General features: G+C 43.5%; 1 protein-coding gene across 1 annotated transcript in view; it reads right to left on the bottom strand.

The window, feature by feature from the left end:
- The window catches only part of LOC106599067 (dynein axonemal heavy chain 6), a 165886-nt gene that overhangs the window by 93178 nt on the left and 56358 nt on the right, over positions 1-16350 (bottom strand). Inside the window, exons 34-42 of the mRNA XM_082973945.1 lie at positions 15423-15530; positions 15006-15132; positions 12088-12300; positions 10381-10602; positions 10090-10212; positions 8277-8459; positions 7698-7841; positions 1919-2140; positions 1495-1642 (exon numbers count right to left, since the gene is read on the bottom strand). Of these exons, the coding sequence (XP_082830071.1) occupies positions 1495-1642; positions 1919-2140; positions 7698-7841; positions 8277-8459; positions 10090-10212; positions 10381-10602; positions 12088-12300; positions 15006-15132; positions 15423-15530 (1490 nt within the window). The remainder of the gene's footprint in view (positions 1-1494; positions 1643-1918; positions 2141-7697; positions 7842-8276; positions 8460-10089; positions 10213-10380; positions 10603-12087; positions 12301-15005; positions 15133-15422; positions 15531-16350) is intronic.

Genomic DNA, 16350 nt, shown 5'->3' with positions numbered 1-16350 from the left:
CTCTCTCTCTCAGAATGTATTGCTAGTTACTGTATCTCTATCCCAATATTCCTCTCTCTCTCTCTCAGAATGTAATGCTAGTTACTGTATCTCTCTCCCAATATTCCTCTCTCTCTCTCTCAGAATGTATTGCTAGTTACTGTATCTCTATCCCAATATTCCTCTCTCTCTCAGAATGTATTTCTAGTTAATGTATCTCTATCCCAATATTCCTCTCTCTCTCAGAATGTATTGCTAGTTAAAGTATCTCTATCCCAATATTCCTCTCTCTCTCTCTCTGAGAATGTATTGCTAGTTACTGTATCTCTATCCCAATATTCCTCTCTCTCTCATCCAGAATGTATTGCTAGTTACTGTATCTCTATCCCAATATTCCTCTCTCTCTCGCTCAGAATGTATTGCTAGTTACTGTATCTCTATCCCAATATTCCTCTCTCTCTCTCATCCAGAATGTATTGCTAGTTACTGTATCTCTATCCCAATATTCCTCTCTCTCTCTCATCCAGAATGTATTGCTAGTTACTGTATCTCTATCCCAATATTCCTCTCTCTCATCCAGAATGTATTGCTAGTTACTGTATCTCTATCCCAATATTCCTCTCTCTCTCTCACCCAGAATGTATTGCTAGATACTATATCTCTATCCCAATATTCCTCTCTCTCTCTCACCCAGAATGTATTGCTAGTTACTGTATCTCTATCCCAATATTCCTCTCCCTCTCTCATCCAGAATGTATTGCTAGTTACTGTATCTCTATCCCAATATTCCTCCCTCTCTCATCCAGAATGTATTGCTAGTTACTGTATCTCTATCCCAATATTCCTCTCTCTCTCTCATCCAGAATGTATTGCTAGTTACTGTATCTCTATCCCAATATTCCTCTCTCTCTCATCCAGAATGTATTGCTAGTTACTGTATCTCTATCCCAATATTCCTCTCTCTCTCTGAGAATGTATTGCTAGTTACTGTATCTCTATCCCAATATTCCTCTCTCATCCAGAATGTATTGCTAGTTACTGTATCTCTATCCCAATATTCCTCTCTCTCTCTGAGAATGTATTGCTAGTTACTGTATCTCTATCCCAACATTCCTCTCTCTCTCATCCAGAATGTATTGCTAGTTACTGTATCTCTATCCCAATATTCCTCTCTCTCTCTCATCCAGAATGTATTGCTAGTTACTGTATCTCTATCCCAATATTCCTCTCTCTCTCATCCAGAATGTATTGCTAGTTACTGTATCTCTATCCCAATATTCCTCTCTCTCTCATCCAGAATGTATTGCTAGTTACTGTATCTCTATCCCAATATTCCTCTCTCTCTCATCCAGAATGTATTGCTAGTTACTGTATCTCTATCCCAATATTCCTCTCTCTCTCATCCAGAATGTATTGCTAGTTACTGTATCTCTATCCCAATATTCCTCTCTCTCTCATCCAGAATGTATTGCTAGTTACTGTATCTCTATCCCAATATTCCTCTCTCTCTCTCACCCAGAATGTTCTTCCTCTTCTTCTCCAGTTTGGACTCGATCATCTCCTGTGTTCTGGCCGAGGTGGTCTGGGCTGAGAAGTTGATATAGACGGGAACATAGCCTCCCTTCTCCTGGACACTGTTCAGAAGACCACGGGCCACCACAGACTGACACACACACAGAGAGACAAGAGAACCCCCTGAGGAAACACTTAGGAATGCATAGGGTTAACAGTGAGTGTTAGATTCATTCCATGATCAATGTGTATTTCTCCACAAGGTCCAGCTAATACAACTAGTAAGAGATGCCTCTGACAAGCAGTGGTGCAGGACAACAATATGGAAGGTTGAAATATCAACATGTCAGAAGATATCGAAGGAACAGTCTAGAGCAGTTTAGTTGTGTGTGTGTGTGTGTGTGTGTGTGTGTGTGTGTAAGCATACCTTTCCTACTCCGGTGATGCCGGTGAAGAGGACAGAGTGTCCTACAGACAGCAGTTTCTCCATCAGGTAGCCATAACGCACCGTGTCGGTGGTGGGAACCAACATCTCAAAGAAGGGCAGTTCCTTGTTGTACCTAAAGGAGGGGATGATCCTCTCCCACGGCTCCAGACGCTTGTGGTTGAAGTCCATGAACACACTCCACAGGTCCCCCGAGCTGGGCAGCTACACACACACACACACACACACACCACACAATATAGACAAATACAGTATTTACTGTCCCTAAGTCATACAGATCTAACAGGGTTGATAGTGATAATGTTTAATATATTCTAACACTGGAAATGTCATGATGGAAGCAGGCAGACAAAGCCATGTCTGGATGTAACAGTTTGGTGGTCAGAACACCATTAAAGGGTGCAGGCCTGTGTGTCTCTATGTTAAGGTAACTGATGCCTGGAGAAGCCTGTGCTCTTAGTTGTTGACTGTGTTTTCACCGCCCTGCACATGTGTTCTGTTTCCCCCCTGCAGTGTGTGACAGTTTGTGTTCCGTTCCCCCCCTGCAGTGTGTGAGAGTTTGTGTGTTGTGTTTGTCCCCCTGGACTTGGTGTCCTGCTGTTCGAGGTGTGTGGGTGCATGTGGTTTGTTTACTGTCAGCGAGAGCCAACCTGGCACACATATCATTACAGACACACAGGGATATGAATGTGTACACAATGCCCCCTAACTCCACAGTAGACAGGAATATGAATGGGTACATACTGGCCCCTAACGCCACAGTAGACAGGAATATGAATGTGTCCATAATGGCCCCTAACTCCACAGTAGACAGGAATATGAATGGGTACATAATGGCCCCTAACTCCACAGTAGACAGGAATATGAATGTGTACATAATGGCCCCTAACTCCACAGTAGACAGGAATATGAATGTGTACATAATGGCCCCTAACTCCACAGTAGACAGGAATATGAATGGGTCCATAATGGCCCCTAACTCCACAGTAGACAGGAATATGAATGGGTACATAATGGCCCCTAACTCCACAGAAGACAGGAATATGAATGGGTCCATAATGGCCCCTAACTCCACAGTAGACAGGAATATGAATGGGTACATAATGGCCCCTAACTCCACAGAAGACAGGAGTATGAATGGGTACATAATGGCCACTAACTCCACAGTAGACAGGAATATGAATGGGTCCATAATGGCCCCTAACTCCACAGTAGACAGGAATATGAATGTGTACACAATGGCCCCTAACTCCACAGTAGACAGGAATATGAATGGGTACATAATGGCCCCTAACTCCACAGTAGACAGGAATATGAATGGGTACATAATGGCCCCTAACTCCACAGTAGACAGGAATATGAATGGGTCCATAATGGCCCCTAACTCCACAGTAGACAGGAATATGAATGGGTACATAATGGCCCCTAACTCCACAGTAGACAGGAATATGAATGTGTACATAATGGCCCCTAACTCCACAGTAGACAGGAATATGAATGGGTACATAATGGCCCCTAACTCCACAGTAGACAGAGCGACAGTCGCCTCAGGTTCTCTGAGCTGCACATTAGTTATCCCCAGAGACAGACTACACCAGCCTTGTGTTGGTGTCTGGGGGTGTGTGTGCATGCATGTTTAGATCCTCCAGGACAAATCATCTTTGTTAGTTTTGGACCGTAACACATTCAGCCTTCATCCTTTCTCTCTCACACTCTCTCACTCCACTAACAGGTAAATGATGCATATTCTACTCCTCCACAGACTCACTCAAGGAATACAACATTATATCCATCATTACACTGTTACAACCCAGCGGGCACTTCCAGAAGAGGAAAGTAGAGAGTTTCTATTGGATATCATTACTGTGATACCAACCAATGGCAACCATAGTCTCCATTGATGGCATGATGAAATACATTGAAAGTTCTCTGCAGATATATGAAATCTACTTCTCTTCCAGCCTCTTTCACCTGCTGTCCTTATTGCTGAGGGGACAGACAGAGGTGTTCCTACCGATACCTTTAGAGATGCTCATTTCAACATGTCCATATCCATCTACTAAAACGGCATGCCTTTACAGCACATGTTTTTGTTGCATATATCCAATTGATAAAAACAACTGAATACATGTACATGGTAGCAGTCTTCATCAGATATTCATAATTGGTAGCAGTCTACATATTGAATTGATTGCACAGGTAAGGGCTCTATTTGATTTTAAACCCTTTCAGAGGACTTAAAGAGTGACTGAACGCACCGATTCAGCAAGTGTTTTTCTGTTGCTCATTAAGAAAAATGTCAGTCTTGGAGGTGTGGTTTGATGTGGCAGTTACTGATGTTTGTCCCCCATAGGACACCATAAGAACAAAGCCAGTATCACTTCCTAAAAAGAGTCAGAATGAATTTAAGATAACTCAAGAAATCTGTCATTAATTTTGACGTTTTTGCCAAGGAGCATTTAGTCATGCAAGTTTACATCTTGCTAAGGTGTTGGATGCAGTAGGCCATTTCTCAATACATCTACCTAAGGTGTTTGATGCAGTAGGATAATTATCAATACATCTAGCTAAGGTGTTGGGTGCAGTAGGATATTTATCAATACATCTAGCTATGGTGTTTGATGCAGTAGGATATTTATCAATACATCTAGCTAAGGTGTTTGATGTAGTAGGATATTTATCAATACATCAAGCTAAGGTGTTGGGTGCAGTAGGATATTTATCAATACATCTAGCTAAGGTGTTTGATGCAGTAGGATATTTATCAATACATCTAGCTAAGGTGTTGGGTGCAGTAGGATATTTATCAATACATCTAGCTAAGGTGTTTGATGCAGTAGGATATTTATCAATACATCTAGCTAAGGTGTTTGATGCAGTAGGATATTTATCAATACATCTAGCTAAGGTGTTGGGTGCAGTAGGATATTTATCAATACATCTACCTAAGGTGTTAGGTGCAGTAGGATATTTATCAATACATCTAGCTAAGGTGTTTGATGCAGTAGGATATTTATCAATACATCTAGCTAAGGTGTTGGGTGCAGTAGGATATTTATCAATACATCTAGCTAAGGTGTTTGATGCAGTAGGATAATTATCAATACATCTAGCTAAGGTGTTGGGTGCAGTAGAATATTTATCAATACATCTAGCTAAGGTGTTGGGTGCAGTAGGATTTTTATCAATACATCTAGCTATGGTGTTTGATGCAGTAGGATATTTATCAATACATCTAGCTAAGGTGTTTGATGCAGTAGGATATTTATCAATACATCTAGCTAAGGTGTTGGGTGCAGTAGGATATTTATCAATACATCTACCTAAGGTGTTAGGTGCAGTAGGATATTTATCAATACATCTAGCTAAGGTGTTTGATGCAGTAGGATATTTATCAATACATCTAGCTAAGGTGTTGGGTGCAGTAGGATATTTATCAATACATCTAGCTAAGGTGTTTGATGCAGTAGGATATTTATCAATACATCTAGCTATGGTGTTTGGACTTCCCCTCAGCAATAAGGACAGCAGGTGAAAGAGGCTGGAAGAGAAGTAGATTTCATGATGATTATAATTCTGACTAATGATGATGATTATAATTCTGACTAATGATGATGATGATTATTAAAATTCTGACTATAATGATGATGATTATAATTCTGACTATAATGACTATAATTCTGACTATAATGATGACGATTATAATTCTGACTATAATGATGATGATTATAATTCTGACTATAATGATGACGATTATAATTCTGACTATAATGATGATGATTATAAATCTGACTATAATGATGATGATTATTAAAATTCTGACTATAATGATGATGATTATAATTCTGACTAATGATGATGATTATAATTCTGACTATAATGAGGATGATGATTACAATTCTGACTATAATGACTATAATTCTGACTATAATGATGATTATAATTCTGACTATGATGATGATGATTATAATTCTGACTATGATGATGATGATGTTAATGCTAACTATAATGAGGATGATGATTACAATTCTGACAATCATGATGATTATTATAATTCTGACTATAATGAATACAATGATAATAATTATTAGTATACAGTTGAAGTCGGAAGTTTACATACACCTTAGCCAAATACATTTAAACTCAGCTTTTCACAATTCCTGACATTAAATCAAAATATAAATTCCCTGTCTTAGGTCAGTTAGAATCACCACTTTATTTTAAGAATGTGAAATGTCAGAATAATAGTAGAGAGAATGATTTATTTCAGCTTTTATTTCTTTCATCACATTCCCAGTAGGTCAGAACTTTACATACACTCAATTAGTATTTGATAGGATTGCCTTTAAATTGTTAAACTTGGGTCAAACATTTCGGGTTGCCTTCCACAAGCTTCCCACAATAAGTTGGGTGAATTTTGGCACATTCTTCCTAACAGAGCTGGTGTAACTGAGTCAGGTTTGTAGGCCTCCTTGCTCGCACACACTTTTTCAGTTCTGCCCACAAATGTTCTATAGGATTGAGGTCAGGGCTTTGTGATGGCCACTCCAATACCTTGACTTTGTTGTCCTTAAGCCATTTTGCCACAACTTTGGAAGTATGCTTGGGGTCATTGTCCATTAGAAGATCCATTTGCGACCAAGCTTTAACTTCCTGACTGATGTCTTGAGATGTTGCTTCAATATATCCACATAATTTTCCTCCCTCATGATGCCATCTATTTTGTGAAGTGCACCAGTCCCTCCTGCAGCAAAGCACCCCCACAACATGATGCTGCCACCCCCGTGCTTCACGGTTGGGATGGTGTTCTTCGGCTTGCAAACCTCCCCCTTTTTCCTCCAAACAAAACGATGATCATTATGGCCAAACAGTTCTATTTTTGTTTCATCAGACCAGAGGACATTTCTCCCTATGTGCAGTTGCATTTATGGCGGTTTTGGAGCAGTGGCTTCTTCCTTGCTGAGCAGCCTTTGAGGTTATGTCGATATAGGACTCGTTTTACTGTGGCTATAGATACTTTTGTACCTGTTTCCTCCAGCATCTTCACAAGGTCCGTTGCTGTTGTTCTGGGATTGATTTGCACTTTCGCACTAAAGTACGTTCATCTCTAGGAGACAGAACGCGTCTCCTTCCTGAGCGGTATGACGGCTGCGTGGTCCCATGGTGTTTATACTTGCACACTATTGTTTGTACAGATGAACGTGGTACCTTCAGGCATTTGGAAATTGCTCCCAAGGATGAACCAGACTTCTACAATTTTGCTTCTGAGGTCTTGGCTGATTTATTTTTATTTTCTCATGATGTCAAGCAAAGAGGCACTGAGTTTGAAGGTAGGCCTACATCCATCCACAGGTACACCTCCAATTGACTCAAATTATGTCAATTAGCCCATCAGAAGCTTCTAAAGCCATGATATAATTTTCTGGAATTTTCCAAGCTGTTTAAAGGCACAGTCAACTTAGTGTATGTAAACTTCTGACCCACTGGAATTGTGATACAGTGAATTATAAGTGAAATAATCTGTCTGCAAACAATTGTTGGAAAAATTACTTGGGTTGTGCAAAAAATAGATGTCCTAACCGACTTGCCAACACTATAGTTTGTTAACAAGAAATGTGTGGAGTGGATGAAAAACGAGTGTTAATGACTCCAACCTAAGTGTATGTAAACTTCCCACTTCAAATGTAATTATTCTGACTATGATGATGATTATAATGATGATGATTTTGACTATAATGACGGTGATGAAGGCCCTACTAACCTTGGCGTCATTATTGTCTTCAAACTGTTGTCTGACGAAGCTGTCGAAGGCATCCCAGTGGCTGTCAGTCAGGTTACCCCCCACAGACCACAGGTAGCAAAACACAAACGTCTGACACAACACACTGTTCAGGTGCTTAGCTTCCTAGAACACACACACACACACAGACACACACAGACACACACACACACACACACACACACACACACACACACACACACACACACACACACACACACAGATGGAGCTGTACTTAATAAGCGGTGGTCAATATACCATGGCTAAGGGCTGTTCTTAAGCACGACGCAACGTGGAGTGCCTGGATACAGCCCTTAGCCGTGGTATATTGGCCAAATACCACAAACCCACGAGGTGCCTTATTGCTATTATAAACTGGTTAACAATGTAATTAAAGAAGTAAAAATAAATGTTTTGTCATACCCGTGGTATACGGTCTGATATACCCCGTCTGTCAGCCAATCAGATTTCAGGGCTAGAACAACCCAGTTTATAAATGTGTATAATGACTGGTTAATATGTGGTTGTGGTCATGCTGCGTTCTAGTAACATTTAGCCTACCATCTTGAGATCTGGTCTTCCGTCTCCCAGCAGCAGCGCCTCCAACAGGCAGCAGAGGGTAGTGACCTTACTGATGTCAACCTGGCCCATGGCCTGGACACAACGCTTCCACACAAACTGAAGACCCTTCTCCACGTACTGCTCAAACAACGCCAACAGGTACACACGCACTGCTTCAGGGAGCTGGGGGGGGGAGAGTGGGAGGGAATGGAGGAGGTGGAAGGGAGAGGAGGATAGGGGGAGGGAGAGACAGCAACAGAGAGGGCAGAGAGAGTGAGAAGCAGGGCAATTTAAATGTATGATCAGGACATCAAGGAAAAAGAGGTAAAAGTTGGCTTTTGAATTAAGATAAAGATCCATGTCAAACAATCAATCGATAGAGAGTTATCAAGATAAATCATCTGTCAGCTATAACATCAGAAACCACAGCAGATAAAACCCATCTGACAACACTGTAGGTCTGTATCATCTGTCAGCTATAACATCAGAAACCACAGCAGATAAAACCCATCTGACAACACTGTAGGTCTGTATCATCTGTCAGCTATAACATCAGAAACCACAGCAGATAAAACCCATCTGACAACACTGTAGGTCTGTATCATCTGTCAGCTATAACATCAGAAACCACAGCAGATAAAACCCATCTGACAACACTGTAGGTCTGTATCATCTGTCAGCTATAACATCAGAAACCACAGCAGCAGTAGGAGGGAGGATATAAAACCATTTAAAGACACAGTTACCATAAAGACAGGGACAGTTCACAGGATCCTCTAATGATACAAGAGAGAATGTGTAAAGGTTAGAGGTGGCGGGTCACATGATGATCTTTGATGTGTTGTGGTGGTTGATGTTTATGATGGATCTGCTGACACTGACGGTAGGAGTACCATTCTAGCCATCTATATAGTTAGATACACCTCTGTCTTTGGTCTGAGACACGCAACATTCTCTGTGATCTTCACAGAACGATAACATGAGAATACAGATTTCCAACGGGAAACAGGCTTGACTGAGCCCATACAGCTACTTCCACCGAGGGGCGTTATGATTATGAAGACATGGTAGAAGTATATTCTGATGGTGTAGAGATGTGATCAGAGCAGGAAATCACCTTGTTAGTCAGACCAGTGATCCAGGTCTGGACCATGTTAAGGAGAATGGTAAATCACCTTGTTAGTCAGACCAGTGATCCAGGTCTGGACCATGTTAAGGAGAATGGTGAATCACCTTGTTAGTCAGACCAGTGATCCAGGTCTGGACCATGTTAAGGAGAATGGTAAATCACCTTGTTAGTCAGACCAGTGATCCAGGTCTGGACCATGTTAAGGAGAATGGTAAATCACCTTGTTAGTCAGACCAGTGATCCAGGTCTGGACCATGTTAAGGAGAATGGTAAATCACCTTGTTAGTCAGACCAGTGATCCAGGTCTGGACCATGTTAAGGAGAATGGTAAATCACCTTGTTAGTCAGACCAGTGATCCAGGTCTGGACCATGTTAAGGAGAATGGTAAATCACCTTGTTAGTCAGACCAGTGATCCAGGTCTGGACCATGTTAAGGAGAATGGTAAATCACCTTGTTAGTCAGACCAGTGATCCAGGTCTGGACCATGTTAAGGAGAATGGTAAATCACCTTGTTAGTCAGACCAGTGATCCAGGTCTGGACCATGTTAAGGAGAATGGTAAATCACCTTGTTAGTCAGACCAGTGATCCAGGTCTGGACCATGTTAAGGAGAATGGTAAATCACCTTGTTAGTCAGACCAGTGATCCAGGTCTGGACCATGTTAAGGAGAATGGTGAATCACCTTGTTAGTCAGACCAGTGATCCAGGTCTGGACATAGGGCATCCATTTGAGTTCGTTAGAGTCGATGTAGACCATCCCACAGCGACTCACTGTGGCTGGGGACGCCACCGATAAGTCCTGGACCTGAGACACACAACACAGAGGTTGCAGAGCGTTTACCAAGTTTGGATCTTTAACATGTCACTATTATCTGTTCATGTCAAAGAAGTCCATAGTGACTGTCCCACTTGTCATCAACACTAGAATGCAGTGAAGAGGGACCCCTAACCTATAACCCTTGACCCCTCTGACCTCAAACACCATGTGTATAGACGGGGTCAGTTTGATGCGTTCGCTGTTGGCCAGACACAGCATCTTGTTATCGTCCAGGACCGTGTTCATGTTCTCAATCCACAGCGCGTCCACCGGACCGTCCGACACGATCCACTTGTGGTCATCACTGGTGTCGTTGCAGGCCGCTCGCACGCTGAGCGCCATCAGGCCGTCACGCCACTCCAGGGTCAATATGTTCACCTGTAGGGGTCAGGGATTAAAGGTTAGGGGCTCATGTTATGCACTTTGTGACATATGTTTGTGTATATACATTGGTAAAAACCAATAGCAAGTGAGTGAGTAAACGAGCGAGCAAGAGAACGAAGGATACATTGATTGGACTAATTGGTACATTAATGAGTTGGATGGTTAACTGTTAACAAATCAACTGACTGTTTATGGATAGATTTATTTATAGACTGATTGAACAAATGTTGTATTCACTTTTATTTATTCAGGGCAGCCCAATTGAGACCAGGGTCTCATTCCCAATGGTGCCCTGAGTACAAACATTTTCTCACAAACAGGAAGAAAAATGTACATTACCAATAAAACATGACCATAGTTAACAACCTGCTTCCTGCTATTTAGGGAGAGGCCAGATCTACAGTATGTCTAAAAACAGAAGCCCACTTTAAATCTTAGCTTCTTAACTAGCTCATCCATATATTTTTTAAACATTAAGTCTTTGTCAATCGAAATGCACAGATATTTATAGGTGGGAACCCGATTGATGGGAGAACCATCCAATAAATATGTAGTCCATCTGAAACATTTTGGAGAGAATTAGTGAACAACATGCATTTAGTCTTGCCCACATTAAGTACCAGTTTTAAACCAACCAGGGCATTCTGTAAGGTAACAAGGTCAGATTGCAGCTCTAACATAGCCTGGTCAACAGTTGGGTCAATGGCATACATCACACTGTCGTCTGCATACAGATGAATATTACAAGTTAACAGATAGACCAATATTATTTACATAAATAGTAAAGAGAACAGGTCCCAGTACCGACCCCTGCGGTACACCTTTTGTAATATCCAGGAAACTAGACTTAACACCATCAGAAATCATGCATTGAGTCCTGTCTGACAGATAATTCTCAAACCATTTGCAAAAAGCCTGACCCAGACCTATTTCAGTCAGCCTTTGAATGAGAATGTGACGGTCAACAGTGTCAAAGGCCTTGGAAAGGTCTATAAACAAGGCAGCAGAATGATTTTTTATGATCCAAGCAATTTAACACATCATCTAGAATAACCGTAGCAGCTGAACCGGTGCTGTGTCCAGGTCTAAAACCCGATTGGTTCACATTAAGAAGTTTAAAAAGTTCTTAGCTGAAAGTTGGTCAGGGATTCTAAAAGTTTGAAAAGGGAAGATCATTTGGAAATTGGACGGTAGTTATCTAAGTCAGAAGGATCTCCTCCTTCATGTAGGGGGAGGACACGCGCCACTTTCCAGATCTTAAAGGGGAACACCAGAAACAATAGTCAAGTTCAAATGAAGGTCAGTGGTTCTGCTGTCAGTGGAGCAGAGAGCTGCAGTTAGAAGGGGTCAAGAGAATCAGCCCCTATAGCTTTATTAACATCAGAAAAGCCATTAGTACATCATAGACAACAAATGGTTGAAATGAAGTTACAGTATGTGAGTCTGTTAGTGCACAGATGAATTGTCAGCCAGGCGTACCTCTCCGTAGAGCTCTCCCATGGTGACAGACTTGGGGTTGAGGACGTATGTCTTGACAGGGAGGTAGAAGGGGTTGTGTTTCCCGTGGCCAGCCTGCCACAGGGTATCTAAGGTATCAGACAGGATGGTGTAGACCGTGGTCTTCCCTCCACCTGTAGGACCCACCAACATCACACCATGACGTACTATCATGGTCTCATACAGCTGGATCACCTGGAGGGAGGGAGAGGAAGGGTTACAACCACATGGAGAAACATATAAGGAATATACATCAGCACTAATTCATAGATTTTCATTTGAAGTAAAACTGAACCAAATTGAATGATTTTGTTGAATTATGTTTTTGTGTTTATCCTTGATCATTTGTAATGACATAGCCATCATTGATAACTTTATTATATGAAGCACTTTGAGGCCTATGTTATGTTTATATAAATGAATACATAAGTTCAGTCAGTCAGTACCTTGTTGGTCATGTTGGGTTGGGGCAGTCAGTCAGTACCTTGTTGGTCATGTTGGGTTGGGGCAGTCAGTCAGTACCTTGTTGGTCATGTTGGGTTGGGGCAGTCAGTCAGTACCTTGTTGGTCATGCTGGGTAGGGCCAGTCAGTACCTTGTTGGTCATGCTGGGTAGGGTCAGTCAGTACCTTGTGCGTCATGTTGGGTTGGGGCAGTCAGTCAGTACCTTGTTGGTCATGTTGGGTTGGGGCAGTCAGTCAGTACCTTGTTGGTCATGCTGGGTAGGGCCAGTCAGTACCTTGTTGGTCATGCTGGGTAGGAACAGTCAGTACCTTGTTGGTCATGCTGGGTAGGGTCAGTCAGTACCTTGTTGGTCATGTTGGGTTGGGGCAGTCAGTCAGTACCTTGTTGGTCATGCTGGGTAGGGTCAGTCAGTACCTTGTTAGTCATGCTGGGTAGGGTCAGTCAGTACCTTGTTAGTCATGCTGGGTAGGGTCAGTCAGTACCTTGTTGGTCATGCTGGGTAGGGTCAGTCAGTACCTTGTTGGTCATGCTGGGTTGGGGCAGTCAGTCAGTACCTTGTTGGTCATGTTGGGTTGGGGCAGTCAGTCAGTACCTTGTTGGTCATGATGGGTAGGGCCAGTCAGTACCTTGTTGGTCATGCTGGGTAGGAACAGTCAGTACCTTGTTGGTCATGTTGGGTAGGGTCAGTCAGTACCTTGTTGGTCATGTTGGGTAGGGATAGTCAGTACCTTGTTGGTCATGATGGGTAGGGCCAGTGAATTCCTTGTTGGTCATGATGGGTAGGGTCAGTCAGTACCTTGTTGGTCATGATGGGTAGGGCCAGTGAATTCCTTGTTGGTCATGATGGGTAGGGTCAGTCAGTACCTTGTTGGTCATGATGGGTAGGGTCAGTCAGTACCTTGTTGGTCATGCTGGGTAGGGTCAGTCAGTACCGTGTGCGTCATGCTGGGTAGGGTCAGTCAGTACCTTGTTGGTCATGTTGGGTAGGGTCAGTCAGTACCTTGTTGGTCATGCTGGGTAGGGTCAGTCAGTACCTTGTTGGTCATGCTGGGTAGGGTCAGTCAGTACCGTGTGCGTCATGCTGGGTAGGGTCAGTCAGTACCTTGTTGGTCATGCTGGGTAGGGTCAGTCAGTACCTTGTTGGTCATGATGGGTAGGGCCAGTCAGTACCTTGTTGGTCATGATGGGTAGGGACAGTCAGTACCTTGTTGGTCATGTTGGGTAGGGTCAGTCAGTACCTTGTTGGTCATGCTGGGTAGGGCCAGTGAATTCCTTGTTGGTCATGATGGGTAGGGTCAGTCAGTACCTTGTTGGTCATGATGGGTAGGGTCAGTCAGTACCTTGTTGGTCATGCTGGGTAGGGTCAGTCAGTACCGTGTGCGTCATGCTGGGTAGGGTCAGTCAGTACCTTGTTGGTCATGTTGGGTAGGGTCAGTCAGTACCTTGTTGGTCATGCTGGGTAGGGTCAGTCAGTACCTTGTTGGTCATGCTGGGTAGGGTCAGTCAGTACCGTGTGCGTCATGCTGGGTAGGGTCAGTCAGTACCTTGTTGGTCATGCTGGGTAGGGTCAGTCAGTACCTTGTTGGTCATGATGGGTAGGGCCAGTCAGTACCTTGTTGGTCATGATGGGTAGGGACAGTCAGTACCTTGTTGGTCATGTTGGGTAGGGTCAGTCAGTACCTTGTTGGTCATGCTGGGTAGGGTCAGTCAGTACCTTGTTGGTCATGCTGGGTAGGGTCAGTCAGTACCTTGTTGGTCATGATGGGTAGGGTCAGTCAGTACCTTGTTGGTCATGATGGGTAGGGTCAGTCAGTACCTTGTTGGTCATGCTGGGTAGGTCCAGTCAGTACCTTGTTGGTCATGCTGGGTAGGGTCAGTCAGTACCTTGTTGGTCATGTTGGGTTGGGGCAGTCAGTCAGTACCTTGTGCGTCATGTTGGGTAGGGCCAGTCAGTACCTTGTTGGTCATGCTGGGTAGGTCCAGTCAGTACCTTGTTGGTCATGCTGGGTAGGGTCAGTCAGTACCTTGTTGGTCATGTTGGGTTGGGGCAGTCAGTCAGTACCTTGTTGGTCATGCTGGGTAGGGTCAGTCAGTACCTTGTGCGTCATGTTGGGTAGGGTCAGTCAGTACCTTGTTGGTCATGCTGGGTAGGGTCAGTCAGTACCTTGTTGGTCATGCTGGGTAGGGTCAGTCAGTACCTTGTGCGTCATGCTGGGTAGGGTCAGTCAGTACCTTGTTGGTCATGCTGGGTAGGGTCAGTCAGTACCTTGTGCGTCATGCTGGGTAGGGTCAGTCAGTACCTTGTGCGTCATGCTGGGTAGGGTCAGTCAGTAGCTTGTGCGTCATGCTGGGTAGGGTCAGTCAGTACCTTGTTGGTCATGCTGGGTAGGGTCAGTCAGTACCTTGTGCGTCATGCTGGGTAGGGTCAGTCAGTACCTTGTGCGTCATGCTGGGTAGGGGCTGCAGGTTGCGTTTTACTAGAGACTCCAGGATGGTGGTCTGGAGAACACCGTAGTCATGTTCAGGGATGGACACACCAGGGAACAGGTCAGACATGATGCCACTAGAGCAGAGAACACACAAACACAGAACCGTCATACGGACAAACACACACAGCAGAGTCTGCAGTAAGGCATCATGAACGTATAACAGTGCAACGTTCTATTCTTCTCCATAGTGCTGTAACATGCATTAGCTGTGGGACACCATTGGTTTGTCTGTGTGTGTGTGTGTGTGTGTGTGTGTGTGTGTGTGTGTGTGTGTGTGTGTGTGTGTGTGTGTGTGTGTGTGTGTGTGTGTGTGTGTGTGTGTGTGTGTGTGTGTGTGTGTCAGGGTCTATGTGTGTTCTCTCACCCAAAGAGCGCAGCGTCGTCTGTGAGGAACTTGGGCAGATTGGAGTCTCTCAGAGCCCTGATCAGAACCACGTCTTCACTCAGGTGGGGGTTCTCTCTCTTCAGAGAGCTGCAGGGGTCACACACACAATACATTCTCTAGAAATGTGGGGGTCCCTCTCTCTTCAAAGACATTCATGTCTGAAGTTGTAGTTAACATGGGTCAGGTCAATTCCATTTGAAGTCAAAATCGAATTTTCAATACAATGAAAACGATAAGCTATTTACAGTATTTCAAATGTTTTTAACTTTAAATCACTTCCTGAATTGACTGACTTCAATTTGGAATCGACTAAAGGTCGCTGAATACATCACTAGGTCGTCTAAAGGTCACTGAACTGAATACATCACTGGGTCGTCTAAAGGTCACTGAACTGAATACATCACTGGGTCGTCTAAAGGTCACTGAACTGAATACATCACTGGGTCGTCTAAAGGTCACTGAACTGAATACATCACTGGGTCGTCTAAAGGTCACTGAACTGAATACATCACTGGGTCGTCTAAAGGTCACTGAACTGAATACATCACTGGGACGTCTAAAGGTCACTGAACTGAATACATCACTGGGTCGTCTAAAGGTCACTGAACTGAATACATCACTGGGTCGTCTAAAGGTCACTGAACTGAATACATCACTGGGTCGTCTAAAGGTCACTGAACTGAATACATCACTGGGACGTCTAAAGGTCACTGAACTGAATACATCACTGGGTCGTCTAAAGGTCACTGAACTGAATACATCACTGGGTCGTCTAAAGGTCACTGAACTGAATACATCACTGGGTCGTCTAAAGGTCACTGAACTGAATACATCACTGGGTCGTCTAAAGGTCACTGAACTGAATACATCACTGGGTCGTCTAAAGGTCACTGAACTGAATACATCA

Source organism: Salmo salar, chromosome 04 (genome assembly GCF_965601325.2).
Source record: "Salmo salar chromosome 04, fSalSal1, whole genome shotgun sequence".
In the NCBI taxonomy this organism is placed as follows: domain Eukaryota; kingdom Metazoa; phylum Chordata; class Actinopteri; order Salmoniformes; family Salmonidae; genus Salmo; species Salmo salar.
This window is presented reverse-complemented; position numbering and strand designations above follow the sequence as displayed.